Source organism: Nipponia nippon, unplaced genomic scaffold, assembly GCF_047370975.1.
Source record: "Nipponia nippon isolate SJK-2023a ecotype South Korea unplaced genomic scaffold, ASM4737097v1 scaffold_1, whole genome shotgun sequence".
In the NCBI taxonomy this organism is placed as follows: Eukaryota; Metazoa; Chordata; class Aves; order Pelecaniformes; family Threskiornithidae; genus Nipponia; species Nipponia nippon.
This window is the reverse complement of record NW_028262290.1, coordinates 81,648,328-81,670,384: the sequence shown is the minus strand read 5'-3', so window position 1 is coordinate 81,670,384 and position 22,057 is coordinate 81,648,328. Positions and strand designations below refer to the sequence as shown.

General features: G+C 42.8%; 1 protein-coding gene across 3 annotated transcripts in view; it reads left to right on the top strand.

The window, feature by feature from the left end:
* Positions 1 to 22,057, top strand: part of ANKH (ANKH inorganic pyrophosphate transport regulator) — a 103,186-nt gene that overhangs the window by 66,118 nt on the left and 15,011 nt on the right. For all 3 annotated transcript variants that reach the window (XM_087760959.1, XM_009472042.2, XM_087760967.1), the window contains 6 exons: positions 2,012 to 2,130; positions 3,273 to 3,356; positions 5,871 to 6,041; positions 6,645 to 6,779; positions 9,917 to 10,009; positions 13,682 to 13,777. In XM_087760959.1, coding sequence (XP_087617085.1) covers positions 2,012 to 2,130; positions 3,273 to 3,356; positions 5,871 to 6,041; positions 6,645 to 6,779; positions 9,917 to 10,009; positions 13,682 to 13,777 — 698 coding nt within the window. The remainder of the gene's footprint in view (positions 1 to 2,011; positions 2,131 to 3,272; positions 3,357 to 5,870; positions 6,042 to 6,644; positions 6,780 to 9,916; positions 10,010 to 13,681; positions 13,778 to 22,057) is intronic.

Below are 22,057 nucleotides of genomic sequence, written 5' to 3'. Positions count from 1 at the left end.
TTGCCTCCTGTGCCTTCCAAACTACTTCTCCTTCATTTGAATAAGTCCATTCAGAAACATCCATGTACTGCCCTGCCATAAAAGCAGCTTTCCACAAGGACCTACCATGCAAAAATCCATGCATAACAGAGTTTTCAAAATTATTCATGCAAAAATAAAAAGGGGCTGTGCTTGATGTGTGACTGGACTGCAGCAAGCACATGAACACTTAAAGAACTAAACCGGCCTCCCTGAACTGAGGAAAGGCTAGAGTCCTGGTTTAAAGCCCTTCCCCAACCCCTTTCAAAAGGAAACAAGGGTGGGAGTGCCTCAGGAGGATGGCTAAGCAACTTGGGGTGAACTGGGAGACTGTGAGTCTAACAGTTGTAGTTGAGATGAAAGACACATACATAGGGACCAGAATAGGGAAAGGAGGAGTTTTTAACATTTTAGTATCTTTTGGGCAGTCCTGGTTATCTGGAATGAGGCTCATGCCTGTTCCCAGTGCTGCCATATCACCTCCTTCTATTTTACTACCTTGTTTACACTGTCTTGTTTGGACTGAAAAAGTCTTTTCAGTCCTGTTAACAATTTAACTGCTGTATCCCTAAGCCATCACAAAATAACGATAACTCAAACTCCTCTTTAATTCCTTCCAAACACTGTTTGAGTTATGAGAGAGAGTTTTAGGCTAAAAAGTTTGAATTGGATGACTAGTGTTAGCATTTGTCAATCCGAGTTTGTCACCTGCATGCATGAGAAGGATAACTTGCCTGAAATACCCTGTATGAAGGTCTATACAATGAAAATAGAATTGTTGTAAATGGAAAATCAGATAGATGTTTACATTTGAAATAATTACCTTAGAAAAGATGCAAGTGGAAGAGAACTGAGGTAAGATTCCCTAGGCACAAGTAATTCTGCCATTACTTGTGAGGTTGACTTTACAACCTAATCATTCTTTTAACAGCTATTACAAGTGTATAGAGGAAACTTAAGTAACAATATGCAGGTCTAGAACATGATTTATGAAAGGCTAAAAACTACTTGCATTATTTAACTGTACATATTATGTTAAGTCCCCATAGTTCAGAGACTCCAGTCGTAGCTAGCTCTCTGTTATTCCTGGTCCTGGGGAGGACTTGGGGGGTTATTAAAACAGCTGGATAACATGGGTACAAACAGAGATGTAAGCAGTGCTTTAGAGAGCTGTGTGGTGAGTCCCTGCGTCTGTGCTGTCTTCAACCCAGCACCTTGGGAAGAGAGACCTGGGAGAGGCGTGTTGCCCAATACTAAAAATTCTCATCTCGGTTGAAACAGGACGGCGAAATAACATACTGGCGATTGGAGGTGGCAACCCCCTGATTTCCAGCGGTGCCCTTTTCTGACTTGTGGCTCCTGAGATGCCAGCTGTAGATAAGGGAGGAAGCTAAGGCCGGTCGAGGCTGCCCAGAGACTGTACAGTGAAGGGCGCAGTGCCCTGCCGGGTCCCAGCAGAGGTGGTCATTAGGCAGAGTAAGGGAGAGGCATAATGAGCGTGATTTGTTGCATGCCTTCGCAATTCATACTATCCTTTTACAGGGCAGGTTTACAGGTAAATGTTGTGAGAATGCAGTGACAATAGATGGTTTCAGCATTTGTAAGGTACATGGTTTCCCATGAAATGCACAACGTCTGGTGAAAACAGCTTTTCTAATAAAGAGCCTTGAGTTAATGAAAGACCAGTAGATTTTCTGGAGTACAAGTATGTTCATTTAGCAAACAGATGTGGCGCTTACTATACCCATCTCCCAACCCAGCCATTTGTTATCACTTCTCTGCCAAAGGTTACTTGAAAAAGAACCACGAGAGCACTCCTTAGTCATACACAGCAGCTGGTGAGGCTGTAGGATCCTGAAGCCCCTGCAGCTGTTTGCTAAGTGGATGCATGTCTGAGCTCCTAGGCATCACAGTCTTTCAGGTACGTCTGAGTATCTCACCCAGAGTCCATATGTAACCTTTATTATTCATTCCTATTCTTGTGTCTCCACAGCATATAGCGATTTGGGGTATTACATTATTAATAAGCTGCACCATGTGGATGAATCAGTGGGAAGTAAAACTCGGAGGGCCTTCCTTTATCTTGCTGCCTTCCCTTTTATGGATGCCATGGTGAGTGCCTGATTCAGAACTGAATTTTAATATTAATGTTATTTTTTTCCTTTGGTGACCTTAGTTCGCAAAGTCTGTTACCTGATGGGAACCTGGAGGTGTGCAGAAGGAAGGTGTGTCCTTTGCAAGCAGTAGCTCTGGATATACCTGAACACATCATCTCCTCCTACCTGAAAAAAGCATCTGGGTGGATTTGAATGTCCAGAGATCATGACAAATGTAAAAAAAACTCAGCTGCCTTGTTAGAGTTACTGTATGTGCATGCTGGAAATCACTGGTCATCTTGTGATGAGCTGCACCGGTTGTCTGTATGTGTCCTCTCATTCCAATTTGTAGTGAAAGAATTGGATTTGCTGTGCATTCCCAGATCACTTGCAGAGTTCACAAGGAATAAGCTCAATATTTTCTCAAAGCAAGTTTGTTGAAAAGATATTTCTTACCATCAATGTTTGCAAGCACAGCTAAGTCCAGTATATCTCAAATGCTTGGGCAAGAGAGCCACACATGGGATGGGCTGCTGCTTACCGGAGCACCAAGTTTACTGCTTGTGGCTTGCGCAACATAAAAATAGGGCAGCTCTCTTTAATGCCTCTACTTCTGTGTAAAACTGGTAAAGGATAACCTTGTCATGGCATGCCTCCACCACTTTCTCTACCACTTTGTCTGCTTGAAATAGTAGCTGACAATAAAAAGAAGTTGGATCATTAAGTTTTCTTTTCCAGACAGGACTCAGTATAACTCAGTGGGCCAATGAATATTACTCTTCAGAGGTGCATCCAGCTGGTGAATGAAAATAAACTTTTTTTTCCTTCGGATTATTTAGTATGATAATCCATCCTGTGCAGCATCTGTTTTATGAAGAAGGGGCAGTTTCTTATTGATCTGCTTGGGAATTTCTATACAGTCTATAAAATTATTCCCATTCTGCCTGTCAGCCCTGGCAATGAGGAACAGAATGCAGCAGTGCTTTCTCTGCATTACTGGTGTAACATTTGCCCAGGTTCACACCAGGTACTGCTGGTGGAAGAGAGCTTTGTAAGTTGTTTGTGTACAATGTAACAACCAGAAAACAGCATTCTGGGGCCTGAAGTCATTCACAAATACCGTAATCACTTCCCAAACTCTTCTCTGCCTTTTTTCAGGCATGGACCCATGCCGGAATTCTGCTGAAACACAAGTACAGTTTCCTAGTGGGATGTGCCTCCATCTCAGATGTCATAGCTCAGGTAATGACCCCTCTTAGCAGTCACTGTTCCCGTTGTGCTACGGACTAGGTGCTTTCCTAAGCAGGAGCTCTCTTGCACAGAGACTGCCTTCTCTCTCTGCTGTGAACAGCACACCCAAGGAGGTAATCTTGCGTGCTGTTCTCTGGCTGTTTCCCCGTCGTGTGGAGGCTGTTTGCTGACAGCTGTGGTTTAGGCTGGTCTCACTTGACTGGATCAAGTCAGTCCCAAACCAATGTCAGGAGGGAACCAAGACTATTTGGGCTAGGGCCATGTCTTCCAGCACCTCCACAGCCCTGTTTCAGAATGGATGAGGAACAAGTTGCATATACATGTGTACATCTGGGAAAAAGAAAGGTCAGGCAAAGAGACCAATGGCTGCTACCAATCCTGAGGCTGATGGAGTGCTTTGAAAGAGACGTTTCTCCCCCCTGTGCATTCTCCCTCCTTGCACAGTTGCACTGAAATCCTGAGTGGGGCTTATAGGTGGGGAAATGAAGGCTTGATTCTCCAGTCCACCTGCCAGTTTTGCACACACTGTCTAATCCAGTGAAATGCAGTCGTCTTAAGCCATCTTCTGAGTGCCAGTATGGCACTGTTCTTGTTACTGGTCCAAAAGGTGAAGGCTCAGAACTGCAGCAGAAGTGATCTGTGGTAATAGCCCCTGGGTGATACAGAGAAGACCAAATGTTGTTTGAACTTTTGTGAGGACGGTGTTAACTATCCTGTTGCTTCGTACTAGACACACTTAAAAAACAACATTCATACACATTGCTAATGGCCAGTGTTGTAGCATTTGAGAAGCAATATACAGCCCTCTTTTTAAAGCGTATGTAAAAATATTACGAAACGGAGAGTCCCAGCACCTGTAAAACAGTTGCTGTACTGCCCCATTACCAGCTGAATGGTGTAATGACTGGGTAAGAAAGAGGATAATAACAGTGCAACATCAAAGGAAATATGAAGTCAACAGCACTTAGTTCAATTTTCCATAGCATTTTCCTCCCACTAAATATGAGCAAACCATAAATCAAGTTGAACCACTCAGTCAGCTGCTATTCTATGTTTGGCAGGTCTGCCCCTCTACAGTACTGCACTAAATCCCTGAAGATAATACCAATTACTGTAAATGACCTTAACCCTCAGGATCTGTTCTTGTTCTAATGTGACCTACAAAGTTTGCTGACCCTAGATGCATGTCAGGTCATATACAGCTAAATACAGAAATAAATTCTTATTTTGGCCGTGGTACACATGCCCTTTCCACAGTGGTTGGTGAGTGGGGTGCCAGGGTTGTGAAGAATAAAACACCTGTCATCTTCTCTCCACGAAATACTGCAGAGAGCAAGAACAAATCCAGAAGACAAAAAGTTGTGACTCTCCACACTCCAGAACTCTCTACACCTACATCTGCTCCCTACACAAGCAATAGGTTCGCAGGCAGTAGCTAATTCTCCTCGGGTAGCTGCATAGACATGCTTTTTGTGACTGACTTCGCTTCTGTCTACTGAAAAACAATTCTTTTGTAGGGTTCAAAAGAACAGTTTTGCAAACCCTCATAAACAGCATGGCATGCCTAACAAACATTTGCACAGTGTGATTTTTCTGAAGTAGTTCTTGAGCTCTAGCAATGAAGGAGAGAACCTGCCCCTGAACAATGTATTTTGTATTTCATGTAACTCACTTGAATGCCAGCATGTCCTGGCAGGGTTGTCCTTGATTCTGCTGTTGACGGCACCAAACAAGTTGGCTTTCCAGTTGTGCCCCCCATCCAGAGACATTTGGAATTTAACAGGCACGCCATCAGCTCTCAACTCAACTTAACTATAGAATAATATCATATTAATCAATTTGTTTGCATTTTGTGGATTGAGCATTTAATCTTATGAGACTGAATTATGAGCTGTTCATTAGCCCAAAAGTTTCCATTTCATTTACATCAATGCGGCACTCAGCTGAACAGAGAATGATGAAATACTGAAATTTCACTCAAAAAAGTAGAAAATTAGGATGACATAAGACTTCCTGCTTCTAAAGGCTGAAGTGAATACTTCAAAACACCTGGCTTCTTAATTGCCGCTGCCCCCCTCTCCCCCTCAAAAAAAAAAAAGTAGGGCTTAGAAGCTGACTCTAGAAGCACGTCTCCTGCCGCAGTGCATATCAGAATAGCACATTCTCCTGGGAAGGCTGACACTCAGCCACATGCTTGCTGCCAGACCTTGCCAGACTTTCATGCTAACCTTCTCCTATTTATGGCTCCTAGTCTGACACCTGTCCATACCTTCAAGTACTATTTAATAGAGCTTCTGTATGATGTTAACTCGTGTTCTCATTTGTATGACCAAATGCAGGGGGGTTCCTGACTAAAGTTTCAAATGCCACAAGCTCAAAAGATAGGTACTGTAGTCACGCATCGTTGTTGGTTCAGATGGACTAGCTTGGAGTCAGACAGGAGATATGGTGGCCCTAAAGAAACACGCAGACAAATTACTAATCATTTATTTCTTTGGCCTGCAGGTTGTTTTTGTAGCCATTTTGCTTCACAGTCACTTGGAGTGCAGGGAGCCTCTCTTGATCCCAATCTTGTCCTTATACATGGGAGCACTTGTCCGATGTACCACGTTATGCCTCGGATACTACAGGAACATACATGATGTCATTCCTGACAGAAGTGGGCCTGAAATGGGGGTATGTCTTAATACTTTGCGCTTTTTCAAATTCAATAATTTTAAACTTGCTTTTTGTGTTATAATACTGTATTAAACCACTGTGCATGAAGGGCCTCCTCTCTTTGTCCTGCAGGAAAAAACATTTTCACTTAAAGAAGCATGGTACAAACTATTCCAGCAACAGTGCACATGAGGCAATGCTTCCCGTAGTATGGATATGCTGTCTACTGAGCGCCTCTGTACTGAGCTCTCTACTGAGCTGTAAGACAGCACAGCATGAACTAAGCGGACACCTTATTTCACAGGGAAGAAGCTCTCAAAATTCTTCTTCTTCCTCAAATGTCATATTGGTTTTCACGTATCTTTGGTAGTCAGAACAAATTATGCAGATGGATACCTTATGCATTATTTATTGAGATCCATGACACAGCTTCTTTTGAATCAGTATTACTAACATGAGTGAAAATATTTTAGGCTCCTCATATTGAAAACTATTGAAATGAATGTACCAAACTGACAATGGGTGGGAAAAGCAAAAATCCTTTCTCTGTGCTTTTGGTTTAGTTCTGCATGTTTTTTTCCAAACCCACTTCTTTTTTTTTTTTTTTCCTATGTGTTGCAGGGAGAGGCTACAATAAGGAAGATGCTGAGTTTCTGGTGGCCTTTGGCGTTAATTTTGGCAACTCAGCGAATAAGTAGGCCCATTGTCAACCTTTTTGTCTCCCGGGACCTAGGTGGCAGTTCTGCAGCCACAGAGGTAAGAAAGTCAGTGCTCTCTATTACTGCAACCGATCGTTTGCATGGAGTTACCTCTGTGCTTCTCTTCTCAGCCATGCTGACAAGAAGAAAATGCCTTAAGGACATTTCTGTTTAGTGCTCTCTTTATCCTTGAAAAGAAGACTGCTTGGCTTCTTACCATGAGTGTTTCTGCCAGGCCTAGTGGGACCTCACCCTCAACAAGACCCGTAGAATTTTTTCACTGAACAGTTCCTGCGTCCCAGGTTTCATGCTCTACATATAGGTAGATATGCTCTATGTATGCTCTGGAGCATTCAGATCCCAGAGATTTTAGGACAGTCATCAGTAGTCCTATGTTCCGCTGTTGCCTGTTGTGTATTTATGGCTGTACAAATTGATGTGAAACTACTGTTAGCAGTCAGTGCATCACACAGAATAGGGTAGAGACGTAAGGAAGCACATAAAAAAATCTGTCTCCTGGTTCGGATATGGAATGCACCCTGTTTCTCTTGAGGAATTTCAGGTTACTCCAATAGTCTCCTAGAGCTGATGGGAGCCGGACTTCTGATTGTAATGCAGAACCTTCACCAATGCTCACCGTGAGCTGACCCATTCTTTTAAGAAGTCTGGGGGACTGTTGCCACCAGTTTCAGTGGGAGCATGTCTAGATCCACATAGTCATTAGCAAATCTCTCATGTTTTTTCTACAGGAAAAACAAAGCTGTAAGATACTAAATGGAAAGGAAAATTCAAACAGCTGATGCCTAACAAACATTCTCTCAGCACTGCTAGTTTGTCATACGGGATGCTGTGTATTTCACTCACTCAGGAGTTGCCAGTCACTGCAACTAAACAGCTGTGGAGGGAGAATTTAGGAAACAAAACGCCTTTACATGTGTAAATCAGGGATCAGTCTATGTGTTTAAAGGTTGGACCAGATGATCCTTGAGGTCCCTTCCAACCTGGTATTCTATGATTCTATGTGTTAATAGCAGTCTCGGTACAAGGAGAGCCAGAGCGGGTTAGCAGAGATCAGTTTTGCGTTTCTTGGTGACTTGATTTTAGATGCATCACATTTCATGGCTAGCCAATTGCATTTTGTTGCTATGAGGATGACTCCAAATACATGTCATAGCTGGTGGTTTGCTGGCCTTTTTACGCTAACAGTAATGGTCACATTTCAACTTTCTCTGATTTCTGAAATAATTGCCTCTGAAAAGGGAGGTGCTGGCAACACAGATAACATCAGTGTCTGGAGCATCAGTATACGCAGGAGTTTTATGGGTATCCTGATCAATAATAACAGCAACTTCCAGTGTGGGCAGGATGTCCCTGTGAAGGGCCAGGCTGTAGCACGTTCATGAGGACAGCAAGTCCTCTTGCATTGACCAGCTCGCACTGTTTCTGTTTGTTCGGACTGCCGGCACAGTTAAGGTGACTGGGGTACCATTTTGGTGTTGGCTTTGATGAGGGACTTTTTCACCTGTCAAATACAGGTTCTAGACATTTAGGAAAGCCTTCATGCACATATTTTGGGATCCCACCACTTGAGGAAAAATACTGGAAGAAAAATCACTGCTAAAAACTTCAATAATTTATTCCAAGTGGAATCTAGCATACAAAATGTAGTAGTGAAATACTGTTTTCTTTAACAGTTACTGTGTCTTTGCAGTCTTTTTGGACTTTATAATGAAAATAACCAAAATATCTTTTGTATTCCTTATTTGATTTAACCTAGTTAGGTTTCATATAGATGGAAATTCTGCTGAAAATACAATAATGGTGGGGGATTGCAATTAAAAAGGGTACTGTCTTAAAATTCCAATTTGTTTTCTTTGAGCCAATTACTTTTTCAAGGTACATTAAACATTATTAAACCTATTATTATCAGGGAAGAATCTATCCCACTCTCTTCCTCTCTGTGGATATCACTACTTTCCCCCCTCTCTTTTTAAACAGCACAGGGAACAAATTAGCTTGGTACATCATGGTCCTGTCTTTGTATAGGTCTTTTAACCAAGCAAGGACAGCAATTACATTTCTAATGGGAAAATGGGCTCAGATAACCAAGAAAATGTACATCGAAAGTTTAGGAGTGAAACAGAGACAGCAGTAGTTAAAAAAGGTCTGCCTTAGCGCTACCATTGCCAGATGTAAAATGAATCTGAATTTAGGCAGATGGTAACAGATCTGAACCTGCAGACAAAAGGCAGTCAAACACTTCGATTTCTGGAACTAAGGGAGTCAGGCAGTTCTCAGTACAAATGCACACTTCAGCTCTGAGGACTAGAAAACTTGGGGTGACAGGAGATTTCCAAGCAGCTGCAGGAAGAGCTCCCTAAACGCCCTTAATAAGTGAAAGATATGAAGTACGTGTATTTGGACTTTTTTTTCAGAAATCAGAAACATCAGCAAAATCGTTCATACGTTAATATGTTGGGTGGGGGGTTAGGTCTTTGATGTACCTCTTGGAATGTACTTGTGAAAGTGCAAAAGAGCCTAGCTTTAAATGGGAGGCAGTGAGTTGTTTCTCATGATAAAAATAGCCACCTGGAATTATTTTTGTCTGGTTTTCGTTGATGAGCACTAAAGTGGGGAGAGGTTTTTTTTTTCATCTCCTAAGTATCTCCTGCCCCAGAACAGTCAGTTTGATGTCCAAAGTCAGTCAGCCACTGAGGCCTACTGTTTTGTACTCTGTCTGTCTGTCTTGAAACTGTTTTACTTACGAATAACCAAGTAAAATGTATATAAATTAAAATTATGAAATAGGATCCAAAGCTACCGTGAGCTGTAAGGCATTCTGCTACTCAGGTATCTGTAGGTAAAATAACTCAGGAGCAATGTGGGAAGGAGGTATTCGGCTGGCTGAGGGGCACACACCTGCTCAAGTTAACTGTTATCCCAAAGCATCAGAGTGAGGGTGAAACAACAAAGCTGGGTAATGTAGCTTTGTGGCACGGAAGATTTTGTAAGCTTAAAAAGCCGGGCCAAATGATGGCCAGTCCGATGGTCTTCTTGAAACAAAGAGCTTCCAGTTGCCTGCCTGGTTTCTCACCGCGTCAAGGTCAATGTGGTGATATTGGGGGGAAATGGTACCCTGTGTTAACTGTCCTGTTCAAAGATCTGAAGTTCATGTTTCCCTGTCTCTTTTCATAGGCGGTGGCGATTCTGACAGCTACGTATCCTGTGGGCCACATGCCGTATGGCTGGCTGACAGAGATCAGAGCAGTATACCCTGCTTTTGACAAGGTGAGTGTCCGTGTTAGGGGTGTAATAAATAACCTTTCGTGTGGTTTCACATGCGTGGTCCTCCCCTTTCTCTCTGTTACAACATTTTAATTTAGGGGTGGCTTCAGTGATGTCAGAGGAATTTCTGCCAAACAAATATGAAGAAAGTTAGTTCATGGCTCCATAATCAAGTGTAACAGACTATTTAAAAAATCAACCAACCAAAGATTAAATAGGGCTGTATTAATGACCATCTATTGTTTTGCTTCTCTTTACTTTTGCTTTTGCTGCCTGTTGTTCCTTGTCCCACTGATAAGGTTTTCTTAAAATCCTAGTTAAAATGAATTTGGTTTTGGTGGCTTCAAACTGTTGTCTGATTTATGATTTGAACCTTAGCTCTGTGTTACAAGGTATTAAGCTACCTTTTTAATAGATAGGTGCTGTATTTTTAAGGATTAAAAAAAGTCCTCACTTACTCACTATGATGTAACTACTTAGCTAATGAAGTGATTTCTCATAAAGTGTCCGTCAGTGAGTGAGCAAGCTCACGTCTCTGCTCCACATTCTGTGGTATCTCTCAAATGGGTTTGGGTTCATTTACTTATGTTAATATTTAGCAAAGATTGTTTCATAGACTGACAGTAACACAGATAATATACATTATTTTAATAGTACTGACTTAGATGACCAAGACTATGAAGATTTTTGTTGGCAAATCATGTAATTATGTAAGAATGCAAGGACTGCTCCTGGAACTGAGCACAGAGTAAATACATAACCAAAATTAATTTAGTTTAGACTCTTTTTTTTGTCTGTTTTAGAACTGGTACTCACTAGCCCATATGTTGTGTGAAGAGCAGTCATGTCCTGTGACACCCTAATTCAAATGCCACATCCTCTCCTTCCCTTTATGTACCAATTAGTAACTCAACTTTCTGGTTCCAAATACTGATGAAATAAAATGTTTGCTTGCTCATGGATGTACTTAACTGAAGCAAGCCCTGTTTGATATGATCCACCATATTGCCAAGGAGAATTTAAAAACAAAACAAAGAAAAGTCAAATCAGGCATAACTTCTTAACCTGTCTGTGTACAGCTAAATTGACCTGTCAGATAAAGTACAACATGCAGGCTTTCTTAGAGGTCATGCTGCTGAAAAGGAACTGCAGATGCAAAACCAATAAACTGCAAGATAAAAATGGTTTGGGACAGGAAACACAGGGGCTGCTAACCTCATCTGTTACAAGCCACAGTCAAATGCACTATTGCCAAGCAAAATTAACAGCAATTAAGACTCCTAAATTCAGGTCTCATTTAGCTGGTGGAAGATGTGCTGACAACTTCAGTGGTGACAGGATTAGACCATGATTTGTCTGTTTATTTATTTCAGTTAAAAAGCTTCTCACAGAGCTCTTGTGGAACAAATGTGAGGAAGAAAAAGCTAGGGTAAGGCACAGATAGGTACAGTTTATCTAATTGCCAAAAAAGTATATAATAGGGATTTTAGTTGCATGTTTTAAGAGCAATTTGGCATAAAATGTGCTAAGTGAGGTAGCAGCAGTATAAAAGGTATCTCATCCTGGCAACCATGTGTGCAAAAGCCTCCACCGTACCTTTCAGACAATAAATACCAAACCAGAGACCCACAGTGGGTTTTTTCAGATCGCTGTGAGAATTGCTTTACGCTCGGTCACACGACATTCGCATGTCACCGTGCCTTTCAAAAGCTTTGTTTCCTTAAGCTAAGGCTTTCTCAGAAGAGTCCGGATAGAAGCACTTTTTATTTCCAGACTCTGTAAAGCCTCCATTGTGATTTTCAGATGCTGAAACAGTTTGCATGCATGCAAACTCCCGTTTTCTTTTCTCAGTTACTGAGAAAGCTGGCAATGCTGATGGCCATCGTAAGCACACTGCATTGCCTTAACTGACTGGTGGGATTTGGGATGCAGATAGTATGCCCCTCTTCAGTGGCTCTACTGGAGAAGTCAGATTCTGGTCTTCACAGGGAAATCGTTACCTCTGTTCACGTTTGTAAGAGAGACGCAGGGTCCTGCTTCAGTCTTTTATGAGTCGCTGTGTCCAGAGCAACCTCATGGCCTAGCAGTTACACTCAGGTTAAGGGTTACTACTGGTTTTCTGAAAGAGAACGGGCATATCCTAGTTCTGTGCTCTGTTTGCTGTTTTATCTGGTGATAATGCCATTACTCTTAATGGACTGTGCCGTCTGATTTAGAGCAACAACACTGGCTGTGAGAGGACTTGTGAATGCTATTTATCTGATTAATAGATGGGGCTGGATACTCTTTTTGCTCCATAATCTGCATAGTGTTTTGATCCAAGAACTAAGTAGTGTGCAAGAGATAGGAATAAAGAGTACGTGGTCAAGAGTTAGAGCAAAGGGCAGAGTAGAGCAAGGGAAGAGTTAGCAACAGCGAGGCAGGAACGAACTTTTCTTCACAGCCCTTTTGGGTGGCTGGATTTGGATGTGCTTTCCTTCCTCTCTGTTATTAAGGGCATTATATAAAGAGCAGACGTGGGAGTAGCTTCCTGCTTTAGGGTCTGGGTTGCCTACGTGCATCTTCATGCACCCAAACTTCCAAGCAGATATTTAGGCAGGAGCGTGGGGCTGTCCAGGTGCCGTTGCTGCACTGATCACCACAAAAGCTTTAAACTGCAAAATTCCATCAACTGCTTGAATGTGTGTGAAATGGTGTACACTTTACAGAGCTCACCTTCAGTTCGTCCGCTCCCAAGATGTGTTTGCATAAGTTCCTATTTCTCTTATGAGTAACTTCAGTAAAGGAGGCTGACTGTGTGACAGATACTGCTGTTCTACCCAAGTTACATCAAGGATGAATAAATGTTGTAGTATATCTCATGGTACAAGTTTTATCAGTGTGGGGACATATTTGTGTATCTCAAACAGCCCCGGGGTAAATGCAATACATGACCAAACAGCCTATTGCTACAGGGCTCCTAATGGTGCCCTGCTTTTAATATCCCATCCTCTCCTTTCACAGACCATTTAGTTTGTTTTTATGTGTTCCCTGAGGGCAATTTTAAATCTTCAGCTTCATTTGCTATATTAGACGTTTGGAAGAGGGCTTTTGTTGTTGTTTTAAATAAAACTTCGCTGCCATGTGATTACAGAGCCCATGTTCAAGGTGGAACACCTAATAGTCCTAATTATGTTCTGTTCATTAAACTGCATTAAGGGAGCGAGCTGCTCCAGGAGCTTTGTTTATATTACCTACTTGTCTAATTGGATCAGTAAGGGTGCTTGCATTGGCGTATGGATTCGGTACCATTCTGTGGTAAAAGGGAATGGAATCCTATTTTTCCTGTGAAAACATGCTACAGACTTTAAACGAAGGTAAAAAAAAAATCATGTGGAGTTTCGTTAGAAAGAGCTACCACGCTTTTTCAAAGCTGAATTTGCTAAATAGGACTTATTCCTTAGAAAAGTAGGGAGATTACTCAGCCCTCAGTGACCGCAGGAGCAGTTGCTGTCAGTTTAAGCGGAAAACATTCTGTGGTGGTACAAAGTACTCAGAAAGCTCTAGGTTCAAAAGCAAGCAAGCAAAGACAGACATGCATGCACATAGTCAGGTCCAACATATGACCCTGGTGCCGTCAGCCTCCCGCTAGTCTGGAGCCAAGCTAATGCTCGTTATCTCTTTCTCTCGCCCTAGAATAACCCCAGCAATAAATTGGTGAACACCAACAGCACCGTCACAGCAACACATATCAAGAAGTTCACTTTTGTTTGCATGGCATTGTCCTTAACGGTAAGAAACCTTTGTTCAGCTCTCTGGCTTCCATCTCAACTAGAAAATTATCTCCTCTACCTAATGCTAAAAGCACTAGCAGTTCAAGAAAGGTGAGTTGTCTTTTCTTATGAAGGTCTGTTGCTTTTATCTGAAGGAAAGAGTGTGATCATGGTACTGGAGTACTAAGAAAATCAGCTATCATTAACTCAGGCAAGATATCTTATGGGCTAGAATTATTTTATTTAATTCTTCTCTCTACTTTTCAAGTCAACCTCCATGTGCAAAGAGATATCAGAGATCTGCGTTTCTTTTTTCTCTTTTTTAATGAACAAAACTTCTGGTAGACAGCGCGTCAGGAAAGTGAAAAACCGCATTTGTCTAATGTGCAGTGGGATGGCAGCCGGTCCCTGAGCATCATTTACTGTAAACGGTGGGAAAGGCAGCACATGTAGAAACTGCAGTAGCTGTTCCCTGCCGCCTCACATGGCACTCATCTTCCCTGCTGGGGGTACTTAGATGCATGTTGGTGCTGTTCACTCTGAAAATGAACTAAAAAGGGCAATCTCAGAGACGGTGCTAACAGGGACGAAAGGATCTAAAGCCTTGTCTGTGCTGGGAAGCATTGCAAAGGGCTGACATTCAGGGATAACTTTTGCTGAGCCTGCAGCATTTCAAAACAACCAGCTTGCACACGTACGTACAGTGCATCTTCCCCAAGAAAACTGTTTCTGCACAAGTCTTTTTAGCAACAAACGGGCAGTTGTGGAAGAAAACTCACGCAGGTGGTGGGGATCATAGCAAATAATGGAGCACATGACGGGAGTAAATGCAACTTCTGTTTCTACATAGGATGGATTTTACATTAGCGCTTGGAGCTGGTCAAGCTACCCTCTTCCCACTTCCCTCTTCCCACTAGCAACCATACCTCTGTCCATGACAGTCATTAGCAGATTTATGATCCGTGCATGGAGTCCTAAGGAGTCCTGGGCTGGCTCCTGTCAGGGCACCGCCGGGCTGGGATGCGGGCCCACAGGTGGGCCTGGCTCAGTGGAGCCCATGGCCGGGCAGGGCAGGGCTTGTGGGGGGCTGGAGACTGGCCCCGCTGCAGCGTCGCTGGGGCAGGGGCTGATGGCCCTGGGGGGCTGATGTGGGGTCCTGGGCCGTGGGCAGGGTGGGGGGAGCCCCAAGGGCTGGGCAGGGATGGTCAGGGCTGGCAGTGCCCTCAGGGCCATGACAGCTCCTTTCCTCAGTACCTGCACTAGCAGGTCAAAAGCCAAGGGGAACAGAAAATAAGTTTCTCAAAGAAAAAGTCCTTCTTCACACTAGAAAAGTAAGCGGGAAATGCTGCAATTGTTTTAGGATATGATGCTCAGAGTCCTAAAATTGAATCTGTTGATACCGCAGGCAGGTTTTCTCTTCATCCCCAGTGTTGCGTACCTTCCATGGGGTAGCTGGCTGCTTTGTAACTCTCTTCTCCCCATGTTCACAAATTTACTGTTGAGTAACGGAGGGCTGACATAATTTCTCTCTCCCTTTCTTTTTAGTGTAGAGCCTTTTGACCGTGTCTACATGACCTGTGCATGAAGGGAAACTGATTTATATCAAAGGAAACCTTGCAGTACATGAGCCTGCAGTATTTGTAACCATCCTCACCCCCTTGTCCCAATCTGAGAAAGTGGGATACGGTACTCTGTCTTATTTCACAGTTGAAAATGAAGCAACTCAATCCACCAGCAGCTGAATTTTAGCAGATTTCTTCTGCTCTTTGGTTCCTCTACTTTTTCCCTAAACTGGCCACTATCAAAGAAAGGATTGCATGAGCCAATGTGGTTCTCTCTTCTGTCTGTTAATTTCCTATATTTAAGATTGAACTCTTTTTTCATGTGGCTTAGAGACCAGAAGCTCTTGCTCTAACTTGGATTTCCTACAGCATGTAGGAAATTGGCCACTGAATTGGCCATTGTCTGGAGACTTTCTGTGGCTCTCATGTTGTCTACCATCACGCACCTTGAGGGTTTCTCTTGTGTGCTGTACCAAGCCAAGGTTACATTCTCTACAGCTGGAGCCTCCCTTGAAGTCTGTCAGTGTTGTTAGAGACCCACAAAGGGGAAAGCTTTCTTCTTTATAAATTGTTCTGAGAGTACTATTTCAGTCTCAAAGGTTTGTCTGAACTGACTATTTTCTTAACCCTTCTGGGCATTTATCAGCTTACTCGAGTTCTGATAGATCATGAGCTTCTCACATTACCATCACCATCCTCTGCAGAGTAATTTTTAATTACTACAATAGGCTTTTGTTTCGTAACTTTACAGGATTTTTTTTCCAAAAGTTCTCCATAGTACTTTCAAGGACAGTTCTTTCATAAGCTCATCATGAGAGATTTGTCTGCACTCAAATACCAGAAACACTTTTGAGGTTCATAGCTTTTCCTGTCCTGCTTCTATTTTTGCCTACTAGTGACAGATTCTTAGGATTGCTTGTCGACAGACAGAGCAGAAAAATAGACACATGAGCTCTAAAGACTCAGTTTGGTTCAAGGGCCTGAGCCTGCAAATGCTTTAGCACACAAGCTCAGTAGACATCAGTATGACTCAAGTTATTATGTTCTAAGGAACTAGACTTCAAATTTGCCTCTGTTGCAGTCAGGTCAGATGGCCACTGTAGCTGAGGTCCCATGGCCATCGGTGATTGCTGTGTTTTTCTGGAGGGGCTCTGTTGCAATGAATGGCTGTCAGACTAGTGGCATCACTGTTGGCAACATCTTGTTCTTCGGGATGAGAGGGAAAGTGGGAAACAGGCTCCCAGGCTGACCAAGAGATCAAAACATAGACATGCCATGTGAATCCATTCTTCAGTGGATGATCTATAGAAGGATTCCAGAAGATGGAAAGATAAAGGAATTCCATTAACCTGTGAAAAAAATAACAGTGAAACTTTTAGTATGAGCAGCAACCATGCAGGAAAGTACCCTCCCAGGGTAAAACACTGGGAAACCTCCCAATCATTGAAGAGATGCTATGTCATAGAGTTGGAAGAAAAATAGCCTGCCTCCTTCCACAGACCAGTCATGCATGCACAATATGTACTGCAAACCTGCTACTATAGCAGAAGCACTTTTTCACCCGTGCTGACAGTGGCAGTATTGGGTCAGAGTAAAAACAAAAAAGGCATAGTTCTTTTAAGAAACATAACTTTGTTTTTATTTTACATCTTCATGAGATGTGAAAGGCTGCACTTGAGCCTTCCCAGGCTGACTGGGCAGCATGCAGATGTGTTCTGCTGTGTGTGATCATAAGTACCGTCTCATGGCTTTGAAGCATCAGGCTGGTATTAAAGCTGCTTCTTCAAAAAATGGGAATTAGTTGTCTTGCTTAGTGAAAAAATTGTAGACAAGCTGCAAGGCTGTAAATAGAAGTCATTAGACTCCAAATATGTAAGAGAGCTGATGTGATTAGTCATATTGATGTGGTTTTGGTTGTAAGTAAGCAGTGACTCCTTCCAACAGCCCTGTTTTCTGGTTATGTAGCTGAATGCAAAATTTATATAGCCGAGGGGAGGGACTCAGCTGAAGAATTTTGCCCATACAATTAACGGACTGGTTCCGATTTTAGAAAATAAGGCATCCTTGGTAATTTACTCTCAGCTTAAGGAGTGTGCATAATGTGCTTGCCATTATTTGTTACTTCATTGCCATTAGGTGCTTCAGGAAAAAATGCTTCTTTCTATATATAAGTAGCGATACTGGTCCAAACGCCAGTCTTGCTGCCATTGCCAGATAAGGCTGTTGAAGAACTAAACATTTTGGTTCAATGCTAGACCTGTTTAGATGACCCTACAACGCAGCCCTGAGATCATTGCACAGCTGTAAACTAAGTGAAGACACAGACTCCCGAGAAAGAAAACTGGTGCATTTGTAGCACACGTCCCTTTGGCTGTGGGATGTGTCAGCCTCAGTACAGTGCAGAAATCCCAAAATAATTTGTCCGGGTGCTAAATTACTGCTTATCTCCATTGCCGCAAAGGTTTGCTACGTCAGGGGAGAGCATTCCCTCGCTCATGAGCTGTGCGTAGAGGGGCAGGCTGTGCGAGGAGTGAGCTACTCAAGGGAACCCTGCCTCGCCCAGCAGGCGTAACAGCAAATGTGCTGCGCTTCAGCAAGGGTTTTTCTTAAAGTAAGTGTCTCTGAGCTTGGACACTACAGTGCAGAATTCAGGGGCTTTCCAAGGCAGCCTGTAGGGCACAGCTACTGCCAAGTTTCCTTTCTCTTTCTTTCTTTTTTTTTTGTTTTTTTTAAATTCTATCTCGATTTCCCAGTTGAGCTCTTCCTTAAGTCTTCTGTGATGACACGGAAGGTGCAGTCACTTAAGATCCTTTTCCCTGGCTAATGTTAGCTGCTGGCAGCCACGTGATTAGCGTTTGGTCGTCTGCCTCTGAGCTGCAAGGCTTTCCAGGCTGATTTTGTGTTAGTTAGTGCCTGCTGTATGAAAGAGATGAGCAGGGGGCTCCTTTGGGAGGGCACGAGCTCCTTCGCTGCCGCTGCTGCTGCCCACTCCAGGCAGCGGTCACAGCCAGGCCCCCACGCACACGTCTCTGTGCAAACCCAGCGCAAGTCGGTCAGGTTGCATGCCTTGAGTTGAAAGCAGGCCATCGATTGTGCAAGCAGCAGTAGGGAAAGTGGGACATTTAACTCTCTGAGGGGACTGGGAGGGGTGGCATTGGTTCATGTCTCGGGAGTCGGCTTGGAAGGCAAGTGATGTCTTCCTTAACAAGAGCTGCGAGCACCCTTGTTTCAAGTCACGGCCATTGGGGTAAAAGCGTGGCCGGCTCTGTGTGGCTGGAGGAAGATCACTGCATGAGGAGCATACACGATGCTGATCAGAGAAACCAGTTTCTCAGAGACCACCGTGAAAGCTCCCTAGCTCACCGTCACTAAAAATGACCCAGAATAGTCTGTACTTACTTGTTTGTTTATACCAGGGAAGGAGCAGTCAGTTCTTACAGCAGTAGTTAGTGAACTACGCTATTCAGTTCCGCTTCCCCTTCAGGCAGCCTCAGCTGCGACAGGCCACAGTGCTTTAGGGATACATTTCCAAACACCAGCTCCTGTTAGCTGCGTGGTTCCTGTTAACCAAAGTGTCAACAAGACCTGTGGCCAGTTTTATCTTCATATTCTTGAGTGCTCTATGTATTACAACAGGTTTTCCCTTACCAATAAGACAGGCTCACGGTGCCAAGGGTGACATGCTGTGCGCACCACGCCACGTTCAGCCGTCTGTCACCAAGCTAACGTACAGCAGGAGAGGTGCGCGGTACTCCTCCATTTTAACATGTTCTATTAGAAACAGCTCAAAGCTCTTTCCAGCTCTAAGTATAATAGCACCGGTGCTATTATAAAAGGCATTCCGATGCTGCTTTGCTTTTTTTTTTTTTAAATGGACATGTAGTTACGGACAAATGAGGAAAGTAGCAGTTTTCATGAGTAAACAGCCTGATTAAGGGGAGAAGCTAATTGTGTAGAATGCTATCTTCTATTTAATGAGGGGACACCGCTTAAGCAAAATCCATATGTTCAAGTTTGCCCTGTGATTTTTCGTTCCTTTCTATTCCAAAAGGAGACTGAAAGATAGAGTGGAGGGAAAGCTTTCACATTTACACTTGTATGTGTTTGTGTGGTTTATGCAAGGCTTACAAATTTCAGATTTACTTGTTACAAACCACAGACAAACTAGTAAAAACTGTAAATCCCTTTTTAAAAAAAAAAAAGAAAAACATTGCCATGAAGTTTCAACTAAAGTGAAGGCTCAGGCACTTAAGCTGAGCAAATTGATATGCATCATGTGTTGTGGTCACCAAATTCAAATTCCAAGTAGCCTGCATTAGCTTTAAATCTCAGTGAAAGCTTAAGTTTAATGTACCTAGGAGCAAACAGCTGGTCAGTTTACTGGCTTATATGTTTGGGCCTGAGAGTTGAATATGTGTTTGTCAATACATGTCAAAATGTCACCTGCTTTACAGTCAGGTTTGTCCATAACTGGGGAGTCTAATGATAGCTTTTAAATGTTTCTAATACTTATAATATTATAATATTACTTTCTATATGATATATTAGGACATTTTTATATTCTATGATAAAATTTTTTGTAAATAGAACGTAATATTTAGATCAATATCTAACATATTCTTTTGACAGGGGAAAAAACACATATTGGTTTTGAAGGGCTCCTGCTGATGAGCATCTGTAGTTTAAGGAGTTACTATTGGCAACTGTCTGTTTGTTTCATTTGCTGGAGGTTACCAGCCCCTTAGGAAGAGCAGCACGCAGGCATTGTGTCAGCCCTCCAGTGCTTACATCTTCTAGCACAGCAGCATAAGCTGCTATCAGTTGTCAGTTGTATTCATCTTATCTATTAACGTATAGTGTATGTAATTATAAATATGTATCTGATAAGTATATAATCATATGCAGAGTGTAGTTATATATAATTATAAGTGGGGTTTTTTTATATTCTAACGATCAGAAGTTTTAAGCTGCAGCATTTAACATGTTCGCCTATTTCCCCCCAACTAGGGGCAGATAAGTGCAACAGACTGCTGGGGACTGTAAGCTCTTTAACTGATTTTGCAAGATTCAATAGAAGGATCCCATCACAGTCTTAAAACAGCAGAGAGGGCTCCAGAGTCACAGGGTTTCTTTTGCTGGGTCCCTGTGATGGGATAATTCAGTTTCAGCCTGAAGAGGGGAGGAGGAAAGTCTCTGTCCCATTTGATGACAGATTACTGCAAGGTATCCTATCATTTGCCTGATCTCCAGTCATCATCTGCTTGGTTATCTTCTATAGTTAATCATCAAGCACCTAGGGGATAAGAAGAAAACCCTAATCAAGAGCAAGGAAGCCAGTGGGGCAGGGAAAATTCCCTATATGAAAGAATTAAAGTACAGAATACAGGACTCGGCAGTTGCTGCTTTCTACTTATTTCCTAATTCTGTAAGAGCTAGAGCCAGTCACTGTGGGAGAGAAGCAGCTGTGTTTTATTCAGGCTGAGAAGCCTCGTCTGTTTAAAAGGCAACTCCAGCTGCCCAAGCTTTTGCACTCCGCTTTGGATTTGGTTATGCCAAACTATGAACTGCCAAGTGCCAAGTGGCTACCATCTGCTGACTCTCCTGTGCTGATGATCAGCAAGGCTTCACCAGCCAGTGAAGTGTAGGCACTGGCAGATGAAATTGGAGCCCACATGAGTGAAGACAGAATATTCATACCAACTCAGTATATTATTGAAATAGCACTGGTTTATTGGCGTAGTCCCACTCTGATGCTATGCATCTACCAAACATTTTTTACTCAATAGTTGTTTAATTTCCAGTTGACCTCAGCAAATCCTGTTATTTCCCAGCCATCAGTCCTGCAGCTGATTTTTTCCCATGAGGGTCACCAAAGACTATCCAGTTTTCAGTAGTCCCGTTTGATCTCAAATTTTCAATCTCTAGTTTTAATAAATATGCCATTTCATATCACTTTCTGCATTTACCTCTAAGTTCATTTTCCACATGACAAAGCATGCTGAGTAAAGCTCTTGTGTACATAAGATACTGATGTATTTGATGTTTTCAGCTACGCTGTCCTGCTAAACAACGAGACATAAAGCAAATGTTGGTAAAGGACAGAAATTAAAGAATACTTTGCATCTCCGCAGCAAGACTGACGGCTGTCCTACTAGGCATCCTTAGCTTGCATTCAGGGTAACGTGAATTAGGCTTGCATATTGAGAAACGCCAAGGAGCATGTTCCTGTTTCACTGGTGAAGCCTTTTGAAGGCAGAAGAGGAGAGGCCATAGCGTGATATAACTGCACGGCAGTTCCACGCCGTAGGGGTCTCTTGCTGCACGTCAGCTGGTTGGCTTCTGGAGTCCCACGCAGGCTGACATTTAGCCACTGTGAATGCACTTAATGAGTTGCGATACCTACGAAAGTATGGTGCACTTTGCTTTGTTTCCATCTTTGGAGACCAAACACCAGGAGGGTCTTATTTCAAGGCTGAGAGGCAGTAAGTTGCATTCAGGACCTGACAGGAGATTAGCTTTAGTTTTTAGGTGCCTCAGGCAGCTTCACTGTAGCCAGATGGTGGTGCAAAGAAGTATTTTAAAATAGAATTTGCCACAAGCAGTGTATGTGAACATACTTTCACAAAAATGTGGTTAATTTTTTCCCCTTTCCTAAAGAAAATAAGGTCAGTTGCCACTACTACTGTGAAATCAGTATTAGACTGTCAGCTACCAAGAAAATATAGGAATACTGGAAT